At 35.4% G+C, this 16942-nt stretch overlaps 1 protein-coding gene across 1 annotated transcript in view; it reads right to left on the reverse strand.

The window, feature by feature from the left end:
- CERKL (CERK like autophagy regulator) overlaps nucleotides 1–16942 on the reverse strand; it is a gene marked incomplete at both ends in the record, with an annotated part of 59334 nt that overhangs the window by 19628 nt on the left and 22764 nt on the right. Inside the window, 3 exons of the mRNA XM_082483748.1 lie at nucleotides 92–155; nucleotides 6762–6893; nucleotides 14993–15235. Of these exons, the coding sequence (XP_082339874.1) occupies nucleotides 92–155; nucleotides 6762–6893; nucleotides 14993–15235 (439 nt within the window). The remainder of the gene's footprint in view (nucleotides 1–91; nucleotides 156–6761; nucleotides 6894–14992; nucleotides 15236–16942) is intronic.

The raw sequence follows: 16942 nt of genomic DNA on the forward strand, positions 1-16942 counted from the left end.
GCATGAAATACTAGCATAGTTTTGGATGGAATAGAAATAAAAAAATAGTGTAATGAGGTTTACTAACGTTAATTGTCACTAGCCAACTTACCCATCAAATGCTTGGAGTTCACATTCTTTAAGAACTGAGAGAGCATGTCCTTCATATTCAGTTACTGTGGAAAATAACATTATTTACTTATCAGAAGATTAGATAATTTAAGAGGTTTTTTTTTAATTTTTTGCCCTTCAAACCTAAGGAACATAGAATAATTCAGTTCAGATTTTTTTTTTTAATCATTAAATGCATTAAAAGTATGAGAAGGCACGTTTTACAGTTACATGAAAACTCAGCTGCCATCAGACACGTGGCTATTTAGTGCATTTAAATTCAGAGAATTAGTGAATATGTTTGTCGCACCAAAATGCAAGTTTTAGCATTGACGCAGTTGGTAAACTTCAGGAAAACGTAAGCATATCCTCAGTTAAGATTGAATTATTTCAGTATCAATCAAACTTAATTGCCTTTGTGTTAGGATATGCAAATTGCTAAATCAAAAAATATGAGGAGTTAAACGCAGAAGTATGAAATCAAGCCAGATACCAGTGACAACAGAATATAACACACAGAGGAAGGTGGCACAAGTATACACCAGAGTTCATAGCCTCTGGAGGAAATGAATCTGTCACTCCACATTGATGTCTCTGTGTTTGCTGATACCCTATATAGTACTGTAAATGCCAGTGAAGACAGGATAAACTGGCATACTACAGATGGCACAAAGCATCATAACTACATTTAGCATTTTCTAGGCCGGCTTTGCCAGAAGAGACAGCCCAGCTGCAGCCACCCATCAAAGATTTTTGCTGACTGACATGACACTTGCAGATGGATTTTTTGTGTAAGAATGTGCATCATTATATGCAAAATTACATTAATCTTTCATGCTTGTCTGTCCCTGGTGCTAGTATAGTTCAAGGCTTATCTCCAGTGTTTCTAAACACTGTTAAAATTATTAGTCTTGGTGTCTAAAACAATCATTCCGTATCTGTACCTGTTATAACCGTATTTCTACAGACTATTCAAATGCTGCTTCCGAGAATTGAGAACACCTCTCTCTCCCCCTGTGTATGCACACACATTCGAATGTGTGTATATATAACTTTATTTAAAAAAACAAAAAACAAAGTAAGAGTGATAAAATTTTTACACTTCACACTAAACAATTGTATATCAGCATACAACTTCAAAATCTCCCAACCAGTATTAGCAAAGTTCCAGTGCTTGGTGTTTTGGAAATTCTTAATTGAAAACTAGAGTTATTTTGATTATATCAAAGGCAGAGAATTATCATTTCGCTACAGAAATATCTATCACTATAATAGCTTTCAGAAATTATTTACAGAATTTACTTTCATGCAGGACCTCTTCTGGAAGATCAGAACACAGTATTTCAGCTGTTGTACTCAGGTTTGCTTTTACTGATGGGAATTATCCTTTTATCATTATGTGTAGATTGTGAAAAAAGTGACCAATAAAACTATGCATCAAGCGAAAATGCAGAAAGGTTCAAATATCTTACCATTGCTTAACTGTGAAAGAAACTCTTCCCGTGAAAACACACAGTTGGTTACCAGGCTACGTGCCTTTTTAAATTAACATGATGACATTTAGAAAGTTATGAGTACAGTCTAATTAAAATAGTACAGTCAGTAAGATTTTATTTTGTAAAGGAAAACACGCTCAGTGGTTTCCTAAGATAACGTATGTAAGTTACATTTACTATTACAAAATTAATTCACTCAAAGAACAAGGACACAAAAAGAAAGAGGACTCTACAGAGAAATCATTAAAAGTACTAAAAATGACTAGTCTTAGCCAGATTGATGTGGACTCCATCCTCTTTGCATCTAATGGCTTAAATTTGGAAATTATATAGGAGGACTACTGCAAGGCTTAACACTGGGCATAATTCCAAGGAATTTAAAATTTGATGAGAGAACGACAGCGGTACAACAGCATCTGTTTTGAAGCACTGTAACAAAAAGGTAATGAAAAAATGAAGTTTCCAGGAAAAACTTAATGAGAACAGATAGAAAATCAACCAAGTAGAAAACAACTGAAAAAATCCAACACAGACATAAGACGACCATGTCTAAAAAGTTTTCTGCGGGCCTGACAACCTGCAGAGGACACATAAAAGTCAGTCTGATAGGCAGAATAAAGCTAGATGTTTGAATATTTGGTTCTGTTCCAATTCAGGGCAAAAAAGGCAAAAGCAAACACAAAACCAAAGAAACCCACACAATAAATTTTGTTAAGAGGAGGGAAGAGCTTCTTTCACCATTTGATAAGGATTCAGATTACATATTTGGCAAAAATATTATCACAAAAATATTATTTAATGCTGTTTTCAACCATTTCTATTGCATAATTGAAAAAGTTTTCCTTTTTCAAGGACATTTTGTTCCCAACTTGTAAATTCCAGGATGCATGAAGTTTCACGCAATACCATTCTGAAAGAAGGGGACCGACAGCGTACCTCATTTGAACAAAGTTACACACACTCCAGAACATCGTAACACCCTATCTCACATAGTCAACAAGAAACTAAGGCTTCAGCCCCTGCATGTAGCAATGTATCATTAGTTCAACACTTCAAAATGTGGGACACTTCAATACGACGTATAAATACTGGCTCTCGTGTCACAGACTAATGTCAACAGGATTAAAACTGCTAATGATAACAACAGATTATCTGGTGTTGACAATGGATAAAAAAAAAAATTAAATATTTACTGTATAGTAAGTTTAAACCAATGTTATTTGTCCAGTTCTCAATCACTCTTTTTTCCTTTGTGTTCTGCCCTAAAAATGGGGATGTGGGGAATGTTGTTGTTTTTGCCTAAACATCCAGCCTGTTATTGTGCATAAACAGAAGCAGAAGAGTCAAAACTAGGGAAGAGAAGTAAGACAAACCAGGAGTCTGTTGGGGTTACCGTTATTTACTTTTCTTTAGTATGCATAAGACTTTGCAAGATAATATATTTCTAAAACACTACTTCCATATATCACTATTTGCCAGTACTTGCTCGCTCCACCTTTGGGATACCTACTTTTGTTGAACTGGATTTTTAGAAGAGTCACCGTTCTTTTCTAACAGCCGCGTCCCAACTGCAACACTCAAGCTTGCCAAACTCTTAAAAGACTGTATAAAGACCAAATTTTAAGTATTGCTTAGCCTTAGCTACAGTTAAATTACCATTTCAGTTTAAATTTGCTAATTCGCACTTTCTACTGCACTAAACACTTCAGAGATTTGTTTATTCCATGTAAAAAAAATAAGCCCTAAAAGCAGCAAACCACAATTCACTCCTTCAGACCTATGGTTAATTTCGCTAAAATTAATACATCTGTAGTGTGCAAAGTAGTTTGGCCAAAAAAAAAAAAACAGAAAACCCTACCAAATTCAGAGATAACTGGAGAAAGTAAATGCTATTTCAGAACCCACTTATCTACATCCATGCCTTTGACTGCTGTATATCCTTGAGCAGGAGAGAATACCGCCACTCCAAACTTCTAAATAAATAAAAAGTTTATTCCAACGGGAGTTAAAATGAAGAATAAGAGCTGGCAAGCCTCATCAGGTAGGAAGCAATAGACAGCTACCAAAATACGAGACTGGATGAGGAGAGCTCTGTCTTTCAGCATTCCACTGTCACAGTTTGTTGGGTTTTTTGGTGTTTTGGGGTTGGTTTTTTTTGGTAACCTGCAAGTACTGTATTGTATTGTGTATGCACTGGAAGTCACTTCAGAGGTTCAAGTTTGCTATAAGATCTTTGTGTACAATTAATTTTAAGCTTTAAATACGTGTATGTGAAAAGACTAAAAGTAAACCTATTTTCGGTGTAAAAATTGTACAAAAGCCTTCAACTTTTACTACCTAATACACCTTTGTACACCACTATGTACGTAAATATTGGCCACGTTTCAAAAAAACCTGTAACAGCAAGATGCAGACTCCAACCACACAAAATCCAAAACAATTATGGGAGGGAAAAAAGCCTGTTCAATTTACTTGAAATAAGGCACTTAGTTTTATTAGAAGATGGTACCAGTAGACAGCGCTTTCACTCAGCACCCTCCATCCCCACCCTCCTTAGTTTTTTAAATACATAGTTCTTAACTATTTATTTCTCTACGAGTATTTAAAACTGTAATGTAGTTTTCTCATTTTGCCTGTAGGAGGAGTGTTAGGCAGCTAATAAGCACTATAGTATTTGGACATTGTCAAAATAAGCTTATTTTAAGGATAAGCCATTAAACATTTATCTGGCTATAACAAGTAGTTTATTTTCAAAATTTAAAAGAAAAATAATTAAAAATTAAACTACAAACTGTATTCAATTACATAAAATGTTTTTAAAACCACTGCAAATTATATTCATAGCTTATATTAAATTCTATTAATTAATCTAAAAAACTATTGACACAGATATGCTTATTAGTTTAGGATTCCAGGTGACATGACATAGCTAAAAATGTAATCTTACACAGGTTAATGATAATGCTGCCTTTAACACAGTCTAACTAACAAGACTATGTTCGCAGTAAAGATAAAAGGAACACTAACCAGTAGTAAGGAATAAAATTTTAAAAAGGTAATTTTCTTTAAACACTTTAAATACTTGTTTATAATTAATAACTAATTTAACAATATGACATAGTCAGTCTAACTAAGGTTTGCATGACAAAAAAACCTTCTTTTAAAAAATTGTGACCAACCAAGGCTAAGTTCAGTTTCTGAGACAGTATTATCACCAATCTGTTTACACTGCCATCTATGCCTTGCATGTGAAAAATATGTTGGTGAGAATCAAAACTTATATAAAGCTTCTGGTATTCTCTTATCAACAAAGGGAAGTTAAGAAATTATCATCACAGAATTCTAACACAAACTTTTTCACACTTGTTCTCAGGCATCTTTAATCTTCAATTGACTTTACTTCAAATTGTGGGCTAAGCAATTTAAAAATACATAGATACAGGTAATAAAATCAGCAAGATAAATCTCATATACAAACACTTATTGCATTATTATATCCTCATGCCTAAATTAGATTTGCTCAGAATGATTTTTGTCCTACAACCTGAACTACTCATGACTTCACAAGAAGTTTAAGGGACAACTGTAGGATGAGCCCTCTGTCTAGTAGTTTGCTTAAAGATGGAACTGATTACTTTGCAAGCCAACCACAAAAGCCACAGGTGTTAAAATATCTTGCACCAGAGTTTACACTTCATGAGGATATGAAATGCACAATCGAGAATCAGCAGTGTATTAAAGGGAATTGTAATACTATGGACAAAAAATTATTTGGAATGGGAAATACTAATATAATTTTTCTGGAAACTTGGGTGGGTTTTGGGACCAAATTTGATGCAGCATTAAGTTTTGGTCTCGTCACAGAAGGGGGTAGAAGTAACGACCAGATCATTAATATTTTACTGCTTTAAGAAAATGTACTGTTCAATTTCTTATAAAAAGTCAATCAAATGAAACAGCCAAAGGGCAAATTCAGGACATAAAGCAGAACACTGGCAGAAACTGGGGCCTTAAACCCAAACCTGCAATCAGGAACCCACTGCTGAACAGAAGGCAGCATCACTACAACATTAAAGTTGTACCTTCGTGTTCTCCAGACACCAAGTCGTGCCCACGTGCCTCGTGAGAACTGCCCTTGTCATCACAGAACTTAATCACTTCGGCTTCCAGGTCATCCCTGAAACTGAGTCAGAATCCAGAAATAATGTGTCCTTCGGATAAGCCCCTCTTATGATGTCAGGCCAATAGGTGTTCTCAGAAAAGAAGTCATATTTAAGGATATGTGTTTGTCAGAACGCAGGAACAACTCTTAGCGAGCATATACAAGAGCGTCAGATATTAAATGCTGTTTATAAAAGATGTTATAAAAGTTTCTTTTTCTAGAATGTTTGCTTGAAAAAAATACAAAAAAAAAAAATATTACTAGTATTGATAGCTGTAGGGGAAAAATATTCAATGAATACCAGAATTACTAAAACATTTAGGCAGGCCTCACCTCGAGTACTGTGTTCAGTTTTGGGCCCCTCACTACAAGAAGGACATTGAGGTGTTGGAGCGTGTCCAGAGAAGGGCTACAAAGCTGGTGAAGCGTCTGGAGGACAAACCTTATGAGGAACGACTGAGGGATCTGGGGTTGTTTAGCCTGGAGAAGAGGAGGCTGAGGGGAGACCTTATCACCCTCTACAACTACCTGAAAGGAGGTTTTAGAGAGATGGGATCTGACCTCTTCTCCCTGGCGACAAGTGATAGGACAAGAGGAAACGGGTTCAAGTTATGTCAGGGCAGGTTTAGATTGGATATTAGGAAGCATTTTTTCACTGAAAGGGTTATTAAACATTGGAATAGGCTGCCCAGAGAGGTGGTGGATTCACCATCCCTGGAGGTGTTTAAGAAAAGGGTAGATGAGCTGCTTAGGGACATGGTTTAGGAGTGGTGGTGTTTTTATCAGGGTAGGTTAACGGTTGGACTTGATCTTAAAGGTCCCTTCCAACCTCACTAATTCTATGATTCTATGATTTTTTGACAAAATAAAAATATATTGTATTGTATTAACTACCGTTCCTAATGCACTACTTGCAGGCAAAGCCAATAAGGATTAGCAGTAAATTCAAGTTGTCTCGCATGCTTAGCTGCCAGTTTCACAAAGGATTAAACTATGCTTTTGAGGCAACTTACCTGTGACATCAGTTTTGATGTCCGCAAGCTTAAAAAGAGGTGCAACTTGTTCATAATAAACATGAGTGGCTTCTCTTTTGTGGCTGCTTGGATTAACAAACACTTTTAAGGATTTTGGTCTATTTTGAAAGCCTAAAAGAAAACATAAAACATTTAAGATTACACACAGCCCAGCTATCTTTACAGCTTAAATGAATTTTTAATATTACAACCATTACAGTACTTTAACAGGATAAGTAAATCATAGTCTAAAAAAAGTCTCAATTTCTTCTTGGATGGTGAGCTATTTATTTACAGTATTTAAATTATTTACACTATTTAATTACAGTAATGATTACTTTTCTCTGTACAGCTAATAAACAGTAGAAATGAATCACACACTAACCAAAACATTGTAGGAACCAGGAAAAAAAAAAAAAAAAGTATGTGTCATAACCTAGTTAAAGCCTGATACAGGAGCAGGGTGAATGTGGAAAAGTTATAAAGATTGGGCAACAAAAAAAAAAAAAAAAAAAAAAAGGCAAACCAAAACCAAAGCAAACATCAAAACATATCCTTTTTGGAATTTAATATGAAACACTGCCAGCAGACATATGACAATAACACCCAACAAAACTGATACTACAGTCCAATACTTTTGTTTTCTGAGACTGCAAATCAAATAGTGCAAAGGAAATTCCCTGACCTTGAAAGAAGTCTGAAGAAATACAAAGAAATAGAAAACCTGGTAATATCATTCAGAAATCTGAGAAATATTGTTCATTTTATTTTTTTAAAAGTTACATTTAGGTCTTCAAAGTAACGAACTCTGAAAAAACAACACTGAGAAATACTGCTATGCAAACAGTACCCTGTCTTGCACATTGATCCCATTAAGTAATTTTATTATTTGGAATATGGCATTTTGTTGCATTGTAAATAATTCATGCTAAAACAATAACATTACTTTTCAAGTTCTCTTTTCTAGAATTCCTACAGTTGCTGTGATTCAGTGAGGTTGGTTTGTTACTAAAAAAGCAACTGGTGGCATGCAATACTGCTGTTTCTTTGGTAGTTTTTTTAAAATATATTATTTGAACAACTTTGTATTCAATTAATAACTTTATAAATTCTAAATTTTCTTTTAGTATCAGGTTACACTATCACTTTCTTGGCCAAGTGAAAGCTAGAATATCTGGCAAGTACACTGCTTTCAAAACTCAAGAACAAAATCAGTAGTAGGCCACAACTCCAAAAGGAATGCAGAGTGAAAGCCTGGTTTCCCGCCCCATGTAGAGCGCTACTTCAATTTTTACAGCCACATGTACCTTCAGAGCATCAGCTGAGACTTTCTGAAGCTCTTCCCACCTACTCTACCTCAACACCTGAACAGGAACAATTCCTCAGAGAAATTATAGCTAATTACTATTTCAGCATCAAAGGGGAAAGTATTCCTTCAGCTCAAACCATAACAATTATAAAAATCCCACAGATTATTTTTTCACTTATTTAAACACATCAGAGAATCTGTAAATGAAAACTAGTACTTTATCCAGTTCGTGTTAGTAAATCTGAAAAGATTTCTTAGATACTGAAGGAAATTGCTGCTGTAACCTGAAAGCATACATAAAACCCAAGATTACTAATTATATTTATGGCAAAATGTTACACACAGTGCCATGTCATTGCATGGCAAATTAATCCTGACGAATCCTTAATGCCTGATGAATCCTGAATGTCTTCAGCAATAAGCCTTAGTACCTATATTTAAAAGTATTGGAGATAAAAAGCAAATAGGGAACTTGCTGAGGCCAGCAGATGTGCTGGAGGGCAGGGCTGCCATTCACAAGGACCCCGATTAGCTACAAGTAAGGTTTGACAAAAGCCTCAAGATGTTCAAATAAAGACAAACGTGAAGTCCGGCACCCGGCCTGGCAAAACCCTAACAGTGCAGGCTGGGGATTGACCAACTGTGTAGCACCTCTTTAGAAAGAATGTGAAGTTCCTGATGGACAGGGAGCTGGAACAGGAGTAAACTGTGCCACTGATGCCATGAAGGCCAACTGCTTACTGGGCTGCATTAACAAGGAGGACAATCAGAAGTTCAAAGGGTATCACTATGCCCTTGGATTCAACATCTTTTGAGCCTGACTCTTAAAACCTGCATCCACATTTCGGGCTCCAGCACAAGACTGATAAAGTGGATTGAGTCCAACGGGGGACAGTGACAACAAGGGGCTGAAACAGGCCACATAGAAGAGGCAGAGGTAGCTGGCCTTGGATAGCCTTAAGAAGATAATCTACCAAAATGATGTCCTTAAGTATCTACTGTGGAAGCAACAAAGACCACCAAGCCAGACTTCTTGCAGGTGGCAAGAACAAAAAGGCAACAGACATAAGTTGCAGCAAGGAATATTCCAATCTGAAATAAAGAAGAAACACTCCTCACGATGAGGGCGGTTAAGCCATGGATCACATTGCCCAGAGAGGCTGTGGAATGGCAATCTGTAAAGATTTCCAAAACTTATCTGGATGTGGCTCTTAGCAACCTGATCTTGTTTAGAAGCTCACCTGCTACGAGCAGGAAGCTGGAATAGATAATTTCCAGAGGTACATTCCAATCTAAATTAGTCTTGATTCTCTGGAAGCAGAAACAAGCACTGCAGATATGTACTGTAGTATAATTTCCAATCATAGGAATTACCACAGAAATATGGAAGACTACACAAAAGTTCCCAAAGACTATTAAAACACATAAATCATCATCATAAAGACATTATAATAATCATTATACAAGACATTTAATGGAAATCCGCTATCTGGTATTGTTTCAGTCTTTTAGAAATCATAAAAATATTAAGACCAAAAAAGTAATTTCTGTGACTTGATTATTCTGCCTAAAGTGTCAACAGAAATTAAATTGAAAACTACAAGAATAAGGACTCCTGATTTAAAAAAAAAAAATTAGCCACATTGATAAATACGCTGTAGTATTTCTTACCTTCTCTACAAGAGATCTATGTGTGATCAGTTGGCCCTAAATGCTCAACCCCCACCAACACCCAGAGCCACAAAACTGTAAAAACTGACTACAGAGTCTTTGATTTCTGAGTAAAGCTTAATAAAGCTTTAAACTTAATATACATATATATAAAAATATAATGCATGAAGCAGAGGGAAAGAATAGGAAAGTAGAGAACTTGTATAAGTAGAGAAAGGTGATGAAGCATCATAAATTCTGTTACCCAGACAGTGCGAGTTACAATACTGCTAAACCACCATTAGGAGAAAACTGAAGGGAAAAAAAAGCAAACATTGGTATCTCACTTACGTGTTTTTTGAGTTTTAAGTGTAAATATTTAAGCCCCGGGTGGCAATATAAAGTTTTAAAAGAAAGCATAAGCAGGCAAAAGAATACAGACTTTTCAATTGATGGGGAAAAAAAGCCTAGGTTTTTAAGGAAACAGTTAAATTTTTGGTTTGGGTTTTTGGGTGTTTTTTTTTAAAAAAAACAAAAAAAAACAAAAAAAACGCATTCATTAAATGATTCTAAATCAGGAACTGTATTTATGGTCATATACATTAGGTCATTGTTGAAAAGTAGATCAGAGTTAATACATAAACCCTAGCAAGATTTTTCAAGAACCAAATGAATTCACAAGATAAAAGTGTTAGAATACTCCCTTTATGCCTAAATGAATATCAATTTACTTTTTTAGAGAAGTAAACTATATTATTTATAGAAATAAACACCACAAACAAGGCATTTGAGTGGAGTTATGGTACACTGCTGATGTGGTTTTGTTTGTGCCAAATGATTGCCAACTGACATGAAAGGATGATCATGACAAAAGTTATTATTTATCATTATTACCATTAACTGGACATGTTACAACCCACCAAACAACTGACTTAAATGAAAGACTATCCAATGTCAAAAATTTACATTTTCACACAACTGTATAGTGAAACTTTTTTAAAAGTATTTTTTAAATAATAGCAATCTTTTACTTTTCTTTAAACGACATCTATATGAATGAATCAATCTCGTTTACTACAGTCTGCAACTGATGTCAGTCTGTCAGCCTTTTGGTGTCCCCCTAACTGGTATTCTGTTATTGTTTTCCGTGGCTGCTCCATTTGAAACGAACCAGCAGCCTAAAGCAGGAAGGCCAACTGTTCCTCTGGTACTAACAAATGTGCTAATATGCACTAGTTTAAACTTGATCTATCAAGTGAATCAGTGAACCATGAAGGGTGGTGGGTCAATCAGGGTGTTCTGAAAACAAAGGCTCATAGGGCAGCAGAGACGCTATACTCAGACATACATCTGTGCTGCTTTCAGTTCTTAGCTTTATGAAAATGGGTTTATGTTACAAAAGTTAAGAGGCTGGAATCATGTCATTATTGCATACATTTATAAATAGTCTATGCAACAGTAAGAATATTATACATGAGGAAAAGTAATAATATGAGACACATTTGCGAATGTAACTATGGAGACACCACTGTTAATATTAACTGACCAAAGTTAATGTTTAACATTAATGGTTTAATTAAAACTTCATGCATGAAGTTTCAGACATTCGTATCAAATCCCACTGTGAGAGATACTACAGAGGAGTAGATAAAAATAAAATGCGCTTCATGCAATTTTTTGCTACTTTTTCATTTATTCTTAACCATATTTACCCTCTTCTGATAGTTTACAGAGTTTTTAAGTAAAACTTTTTCAAATCAACTTTTATTAAAAATGTCTTATCTTGCTAAAAAAATAAATAAAAGGATAAGCATTGATAATTATGCATTTTCTCTTTGATAATTATGCATTTTCTCTCATTTCTGGGGCTATCAACCCTTTAAGTAACACTGGGCATTTGCATACACAGAGGATTTTAAGTTAAACAGTGAATTCCACTGACACAGCAGGTCCACTGTACATGCCCATAAGTCCAGTACAAAAAGATGCGAATGTATAAATCGAAATCACCGAGAGTCAGGTGTACGATAGGTCTGACGCGAGATCAGCAGCATACTACAATCTGTCTAAGCTGCCATTTGGGACTTTCCAGGAGCCAGTCCAGAACCAAGGCTCCATAGGTGCACGCTTGAAGAAGGCAGTGGTTGTTTTACATCAGTTTAACAAATATGCAATATACAGAAGATCAATTTTCCTGAACACTACATCACTGAGCAAGTTCTTCATATCTAGCTGGCATGCATATGAACAGCCGCAATGTTACGCAGAAAATAAGAACTTCTTTAAAAGTGGGAAGATGGTAGTACATGTGTTTTGTTACCCTGTCACACACACACATGAAAAGACATTAATAGCAGCCACAATAACTAAACTCTAAACAACTATATTATATCTGCGTGCTCACTTATATGATGACAGGCTTCATAAAAAATTACAGCCTAGTTAAACTTTAAATTGAAGTACTCTGAACACAAATCCAAAGCAACAAAGGATACCCACTATGAAGACAGTAAGGATGAACAGGAAAAAAAGGAAAAACCAGGCAAGAAACGTTCATGTCAGACACAAAACACACAGTAAAAGGGAAACTGTACATGGTGTTTCAGAAAAAAAAAAAAAAAAAAAAAAAAAAGAAAAGAAACCTTCACTAGAACGAATCTCCAGATAAAACTCTAGCTCATGTCATCACTGATAAACTTGCTATTGTTGTTCCTTAAATTACTATTTATGCATAAAAATCTAAAAACCTGTCAGAGTATGGTAAACAAATAGAAATGGCATTTATCTTCAAAGGAGCAACACCTTTTCATCAAATTTAGCGATTCTGACAAATGAAAGCACATGTTTACCAATAGCCATACCCAAACACACACTCTACTTTGGCAAGTCACCTGTTTTTAATTTGCTCCAGCCTAGAAGTAATAAAAAGCCTTCAAATAAATAATGCAGCAGTTAATGAAAAATTACTTTGTGATCAGAGAGATTAGGAAAAAAAAAAAAAAAAAAGATATGTACACTTAAATTTTGACTATTTTAGAAGGATTACATTTTAACTTTATCCTGCAGTTCATAAGAAAACAATAAAGAAGCCAATATGAGTTCATTAACATAGATGTCACAAGCACTACCATGAAAACAAGCTGTGGCAAAAACTATGAAAATTCATCACTGTTTCAAACACAGATACATCAATGTGCCTGTTGAGATTTCAGTTAGTGAGGAATCAACAGAACTTATCTGCACTTTATACTTTTAGTCCAGTCTTGAATCCCGCTGGGAACTTCTTGCCAATGTTCAGTACGTTTTAAATAAGACTTTTGTTTCTGATTTAAACCATTACTGTATCATCACTGTTTAAATTAATGATAATGTGCCACACTAAATGCAAAAATGCTGCTGCGTTTTTGCCGGTTTTCTCGCTAGAAATGCAGCTTGAATATCTACTCAGTCTTCAAAATGTAACAGCGTAGAACTACTTTTATTGCAATTACAGAACTTAAAACAATATACACATTAGTAAATGGTATTTTGGGGCTTGAGTTTGGTTGCTGTTCTTATGTGTCCTGTGTCCGTGTCCCCCTTCCCCCCCCCGCCCCAAGTCCTGATTGTTCCTGCAATACAAGGAAAGGAGAAAAATGTAAGGATTACAGATCAAGAAAAATCTGTGCAAGATTACAGCTTCTGGAGAAAAGCTGAAGGAAGAACTAAGAACAGCAACATTGCACACAGGGCTTTTTTTCAGGTTCAGGTAGCTTCCAATTACAAAGCTATAAAACAGAGACTGCACCTCGAAAGTCAAGACAACCTGAGCAGGAGATACTGAAGCTTTTTTTCTGTGAACATATGGTATCACTGCTCCTGATGGATGGAGGGTAATCTGGGAACAAAACAGACATTTACTCCCTATGCAGATGTCCCTGCCTTTATGGGTAGCTGGAGATCTGCAAGAATCTTGGCACTTCTGCAAATTTAGATATTTCGTAATAAAGTCTTTCAAAAAAGGGCAAGGGAAGGCACTTTTATTTGGAAAATCCAAAGCATATTCTAAGCAAACAGTGTAAGAATGCACATACAATGTAAACATTGTAAGAATGCAATATGAGTTTTAATAACTCATATTATTTTACTTTCTCCAATGTCTGCTTTTGACAAAGTCACTTTAGTGAAGTAAACTATAAATCACTATTGAAAGTGTTATTACAAACACTACAGATGTGTAAGATTTGAATTCTGTAATCTGGCTCAGTATTAACAATTCAGCTATTACAAGACGGATTGTTTTTCTTCTGTAATAAACAAACTCATTTGCTATAGTCTGTAAACAGAGACATATTTTGGAGCTAAATCAGAGAGTTTGGTTTGTGGGGGTTTTGGTTTTTTTTTTTGCCTTTTTTTTTTTTTTTAAAATCATAAGTGTGCTATATTCTATGTCTTTCCAATGTTGATAGTATTAAATTACAGTGAAAGGCTTTGGTTTGTTGGGTTTTTCCCTAAATGGTGAATTTTTTTTTCTTAATTTTGATACAGCTTCCATGAAAAAAAAAAAAAAAAAAAAAAAAAAAAATTGCAACTATCCTTAAACTTTAAACACTAAACAAAGCATCCTGAAACTGGCATTAGTCCAGGAAAACACAGAAAGATATTTTTAAAATGAAGAATTGCCTCTCATCACTAGCTAGTGTCCATACATTTTGTATAAAATTACACAGTAAGAGTCCTACAAAACCTTAAGAGCCTGTGAATTTATGAAGAAGAGGAAAGCCTCTCCCATTAGTCTCTTAAAGAATCTGCAGGTCTCAAGTGAGAGCTCTTTAGGAGCTCTTCAGAGACTTCCGAGTGACCCGTTTAGGGTCACTCGGAAGTCTCTGAAGAGTGCCCAGGACTGCAACATCTGTAGTACCATTAGATGTGCTGCAATTCCAAGTGAAACCATCAACAATATATTTTATTTCTTTAAGAAACAGATTTCCCAGAAGACTCTTCAGTCAGAATATAGTAAGCTACTTATTTTTAGTAGCTTCCAAAACACTTCCAAAAAATAGCATCAATTAGTTTAATTTTTACGGATGCATTAGTCAATTATTGACATTTTCCTAGATGTTACACTTCACCATGTAAAACTTCAGTAGTAAACATTTCCCAGCAATAATATTCATATCTGTGTCTTAATTTCCACAGGCAAAACATTTTTCTAGGCTTCACTCAACTGTATGTATTGCCAATAGAAACAAGTCTGAAATAATAATGACATCAACCCCAATTAAGTGCTTACCATTCAAAATTTCCTTTAGATGTCTAAACCATGATTGACAATGATCTTCACTTAAGTTATTTAAATGAATAGCACAGTCTGTTAGTTTATTCTCTTCTTTATTCAAGCATTTAAAAATTGTGATACCCAACAAAGTACCACCCTTTTTTTGCCCTACAAAACGACGACGTTTCAGTTTTACTGAAAATACATCTTTCATTTCAATAATCTCCTCTTGAGCCTGTAAAACCATACTGGAATCACCTGTAGGGAAAAAAAAAAAAAAAAAAAAAAAAGAAAAATCAGCGTTCTCAATATGATTACGAGTAATATCTTAAAAAAAACCCAAACTGTTATGTCTTCATCTCTAGCTTCACTTGTTGCATCTGCTCATGCCTATATTGAAACTCATTGCATATCATTTGCCTCAATCACTAGTCTTATATTTTACCAACTTTCTGGTATGTAGGTTGGGCATCCAGCTATACAAATAACATGAATTCAAAGAGGTTATTTAATCCCTTTCCTGATATTGAAAATAAAATGAATAAAATACCACTTTTTTTTTTTTATATTTGCATTCAAAAAGCATATTCTTCATTGTATTCCCCTAAATGGTAGCAATTATAGCACTTGTATTCTCCTAAATCCTGGATCAGAAAGTGTGCTATGACCCAAGCTGACTATATGGTCAATGTATTTTTCACTTGATACACCTTCTGCCTTTTGGGTTCAGGCTAGAGACACATCAGAAAATAGTTAAAAATAGAAAAATAAACCAAAAGCATGTCACCCATCTTATCTTTCATTTTTGAGTTACCAATTTACTTTAGAAGACAAGTAAAAGAAAAACAATTTCAAAAGTTCTTGCGACAGTTCAAGACCCTCACCCCAGGGGAGATTTGTGTTAGCGCTGGAACAGTAAGTGAAGGTTTTCTTATCTCGGGAATGTTATAGACACGGACACTGTGGCTGCAAATACTATAACTTCAGTGACACTAATTCCAAATGCCTTTTGGAGATGTACCAATTGAACCACTGTGGTACAGGCTCTCCTTCTGCTCTCTTGAGCTGTAAAACACCCGATTCCTCAAAAACAAAGGCAGCTACGCAGACTGACGGTAAAATGTCACCGTTCCTGTAGGTGTCGGATACTCTGGATGTGAAAAGAAAAGTTTTCCTGCTTTCTTTGTAATTACAGCCCATCCAATATGCTAGACCAATAAAGGTCCCTTTGCAGCCCAAGGCAAGAAAAGCTAGAAACCAAAAACCTTTTCCAAATCTAGCAGCAGCTCATTCAAGTGTTTTTTCAATGGCAAAAGCCATAACAGGTTCTGTTTGATGAATATTTGCTGCATGATGTTCTAAAGTGCTTGGGAGAAGCTGCGAAAGACCTTTTCAACTGTCATCCTGGAGAAGATGGACAGCACCGTAGGTGTGAGACTGCAAAACCACGAATCACTGATTTCACTACACCACATGAAGCTGGGGGCTTCAGGGTGTCATACTTTTTCTGAGCAGAAAAATAAACAAGCCTGTGTCAACCCTAGTAACAGACTGAGGCTGGCATTTCTCAACATCATTTCTTGAACCAGACTATGCAGTGATCACCTTTCTATCCAGAAATCCTGGAAGACTGCACCCCAGCAATGCTAACACAGCTGAAGCTTAAGGCAGTATTACCTCTCCTGACAATTCTCAACCAACCCATTTTTTCCTGTTCCGTACCAAATAACCTACTGCAGATAGAAGCATGACCTCATTATACTTCCTATATATTTTTACAACTCGTTACATTTTACCATCTTAATTTCTCCATACATCAGTTACTAAGGTGTAAAATCGGACTAAAATCATTCCATTCTTAGCAGGAATACTGTGACAAGTAAATGTTTTTGTGCACTGAGATAGTACATGGGAAATTTCCTGTATTGCAGATTTTCAGAAGTATGCAGCAAATAAACAGGAGGA

Source organism: Vanellus vanellus (assembly GCF_965231255.1).
Source record: "Vanellus vanellus genome assembly, chromosome: 5".
In the NCBI taxonomy this organism is placed as follows: Eukaryota; Metazoa; Chordata; class Aves; order Charadriiformes; family Charadriidae; genus Vanellus; species Vanellus vanellus.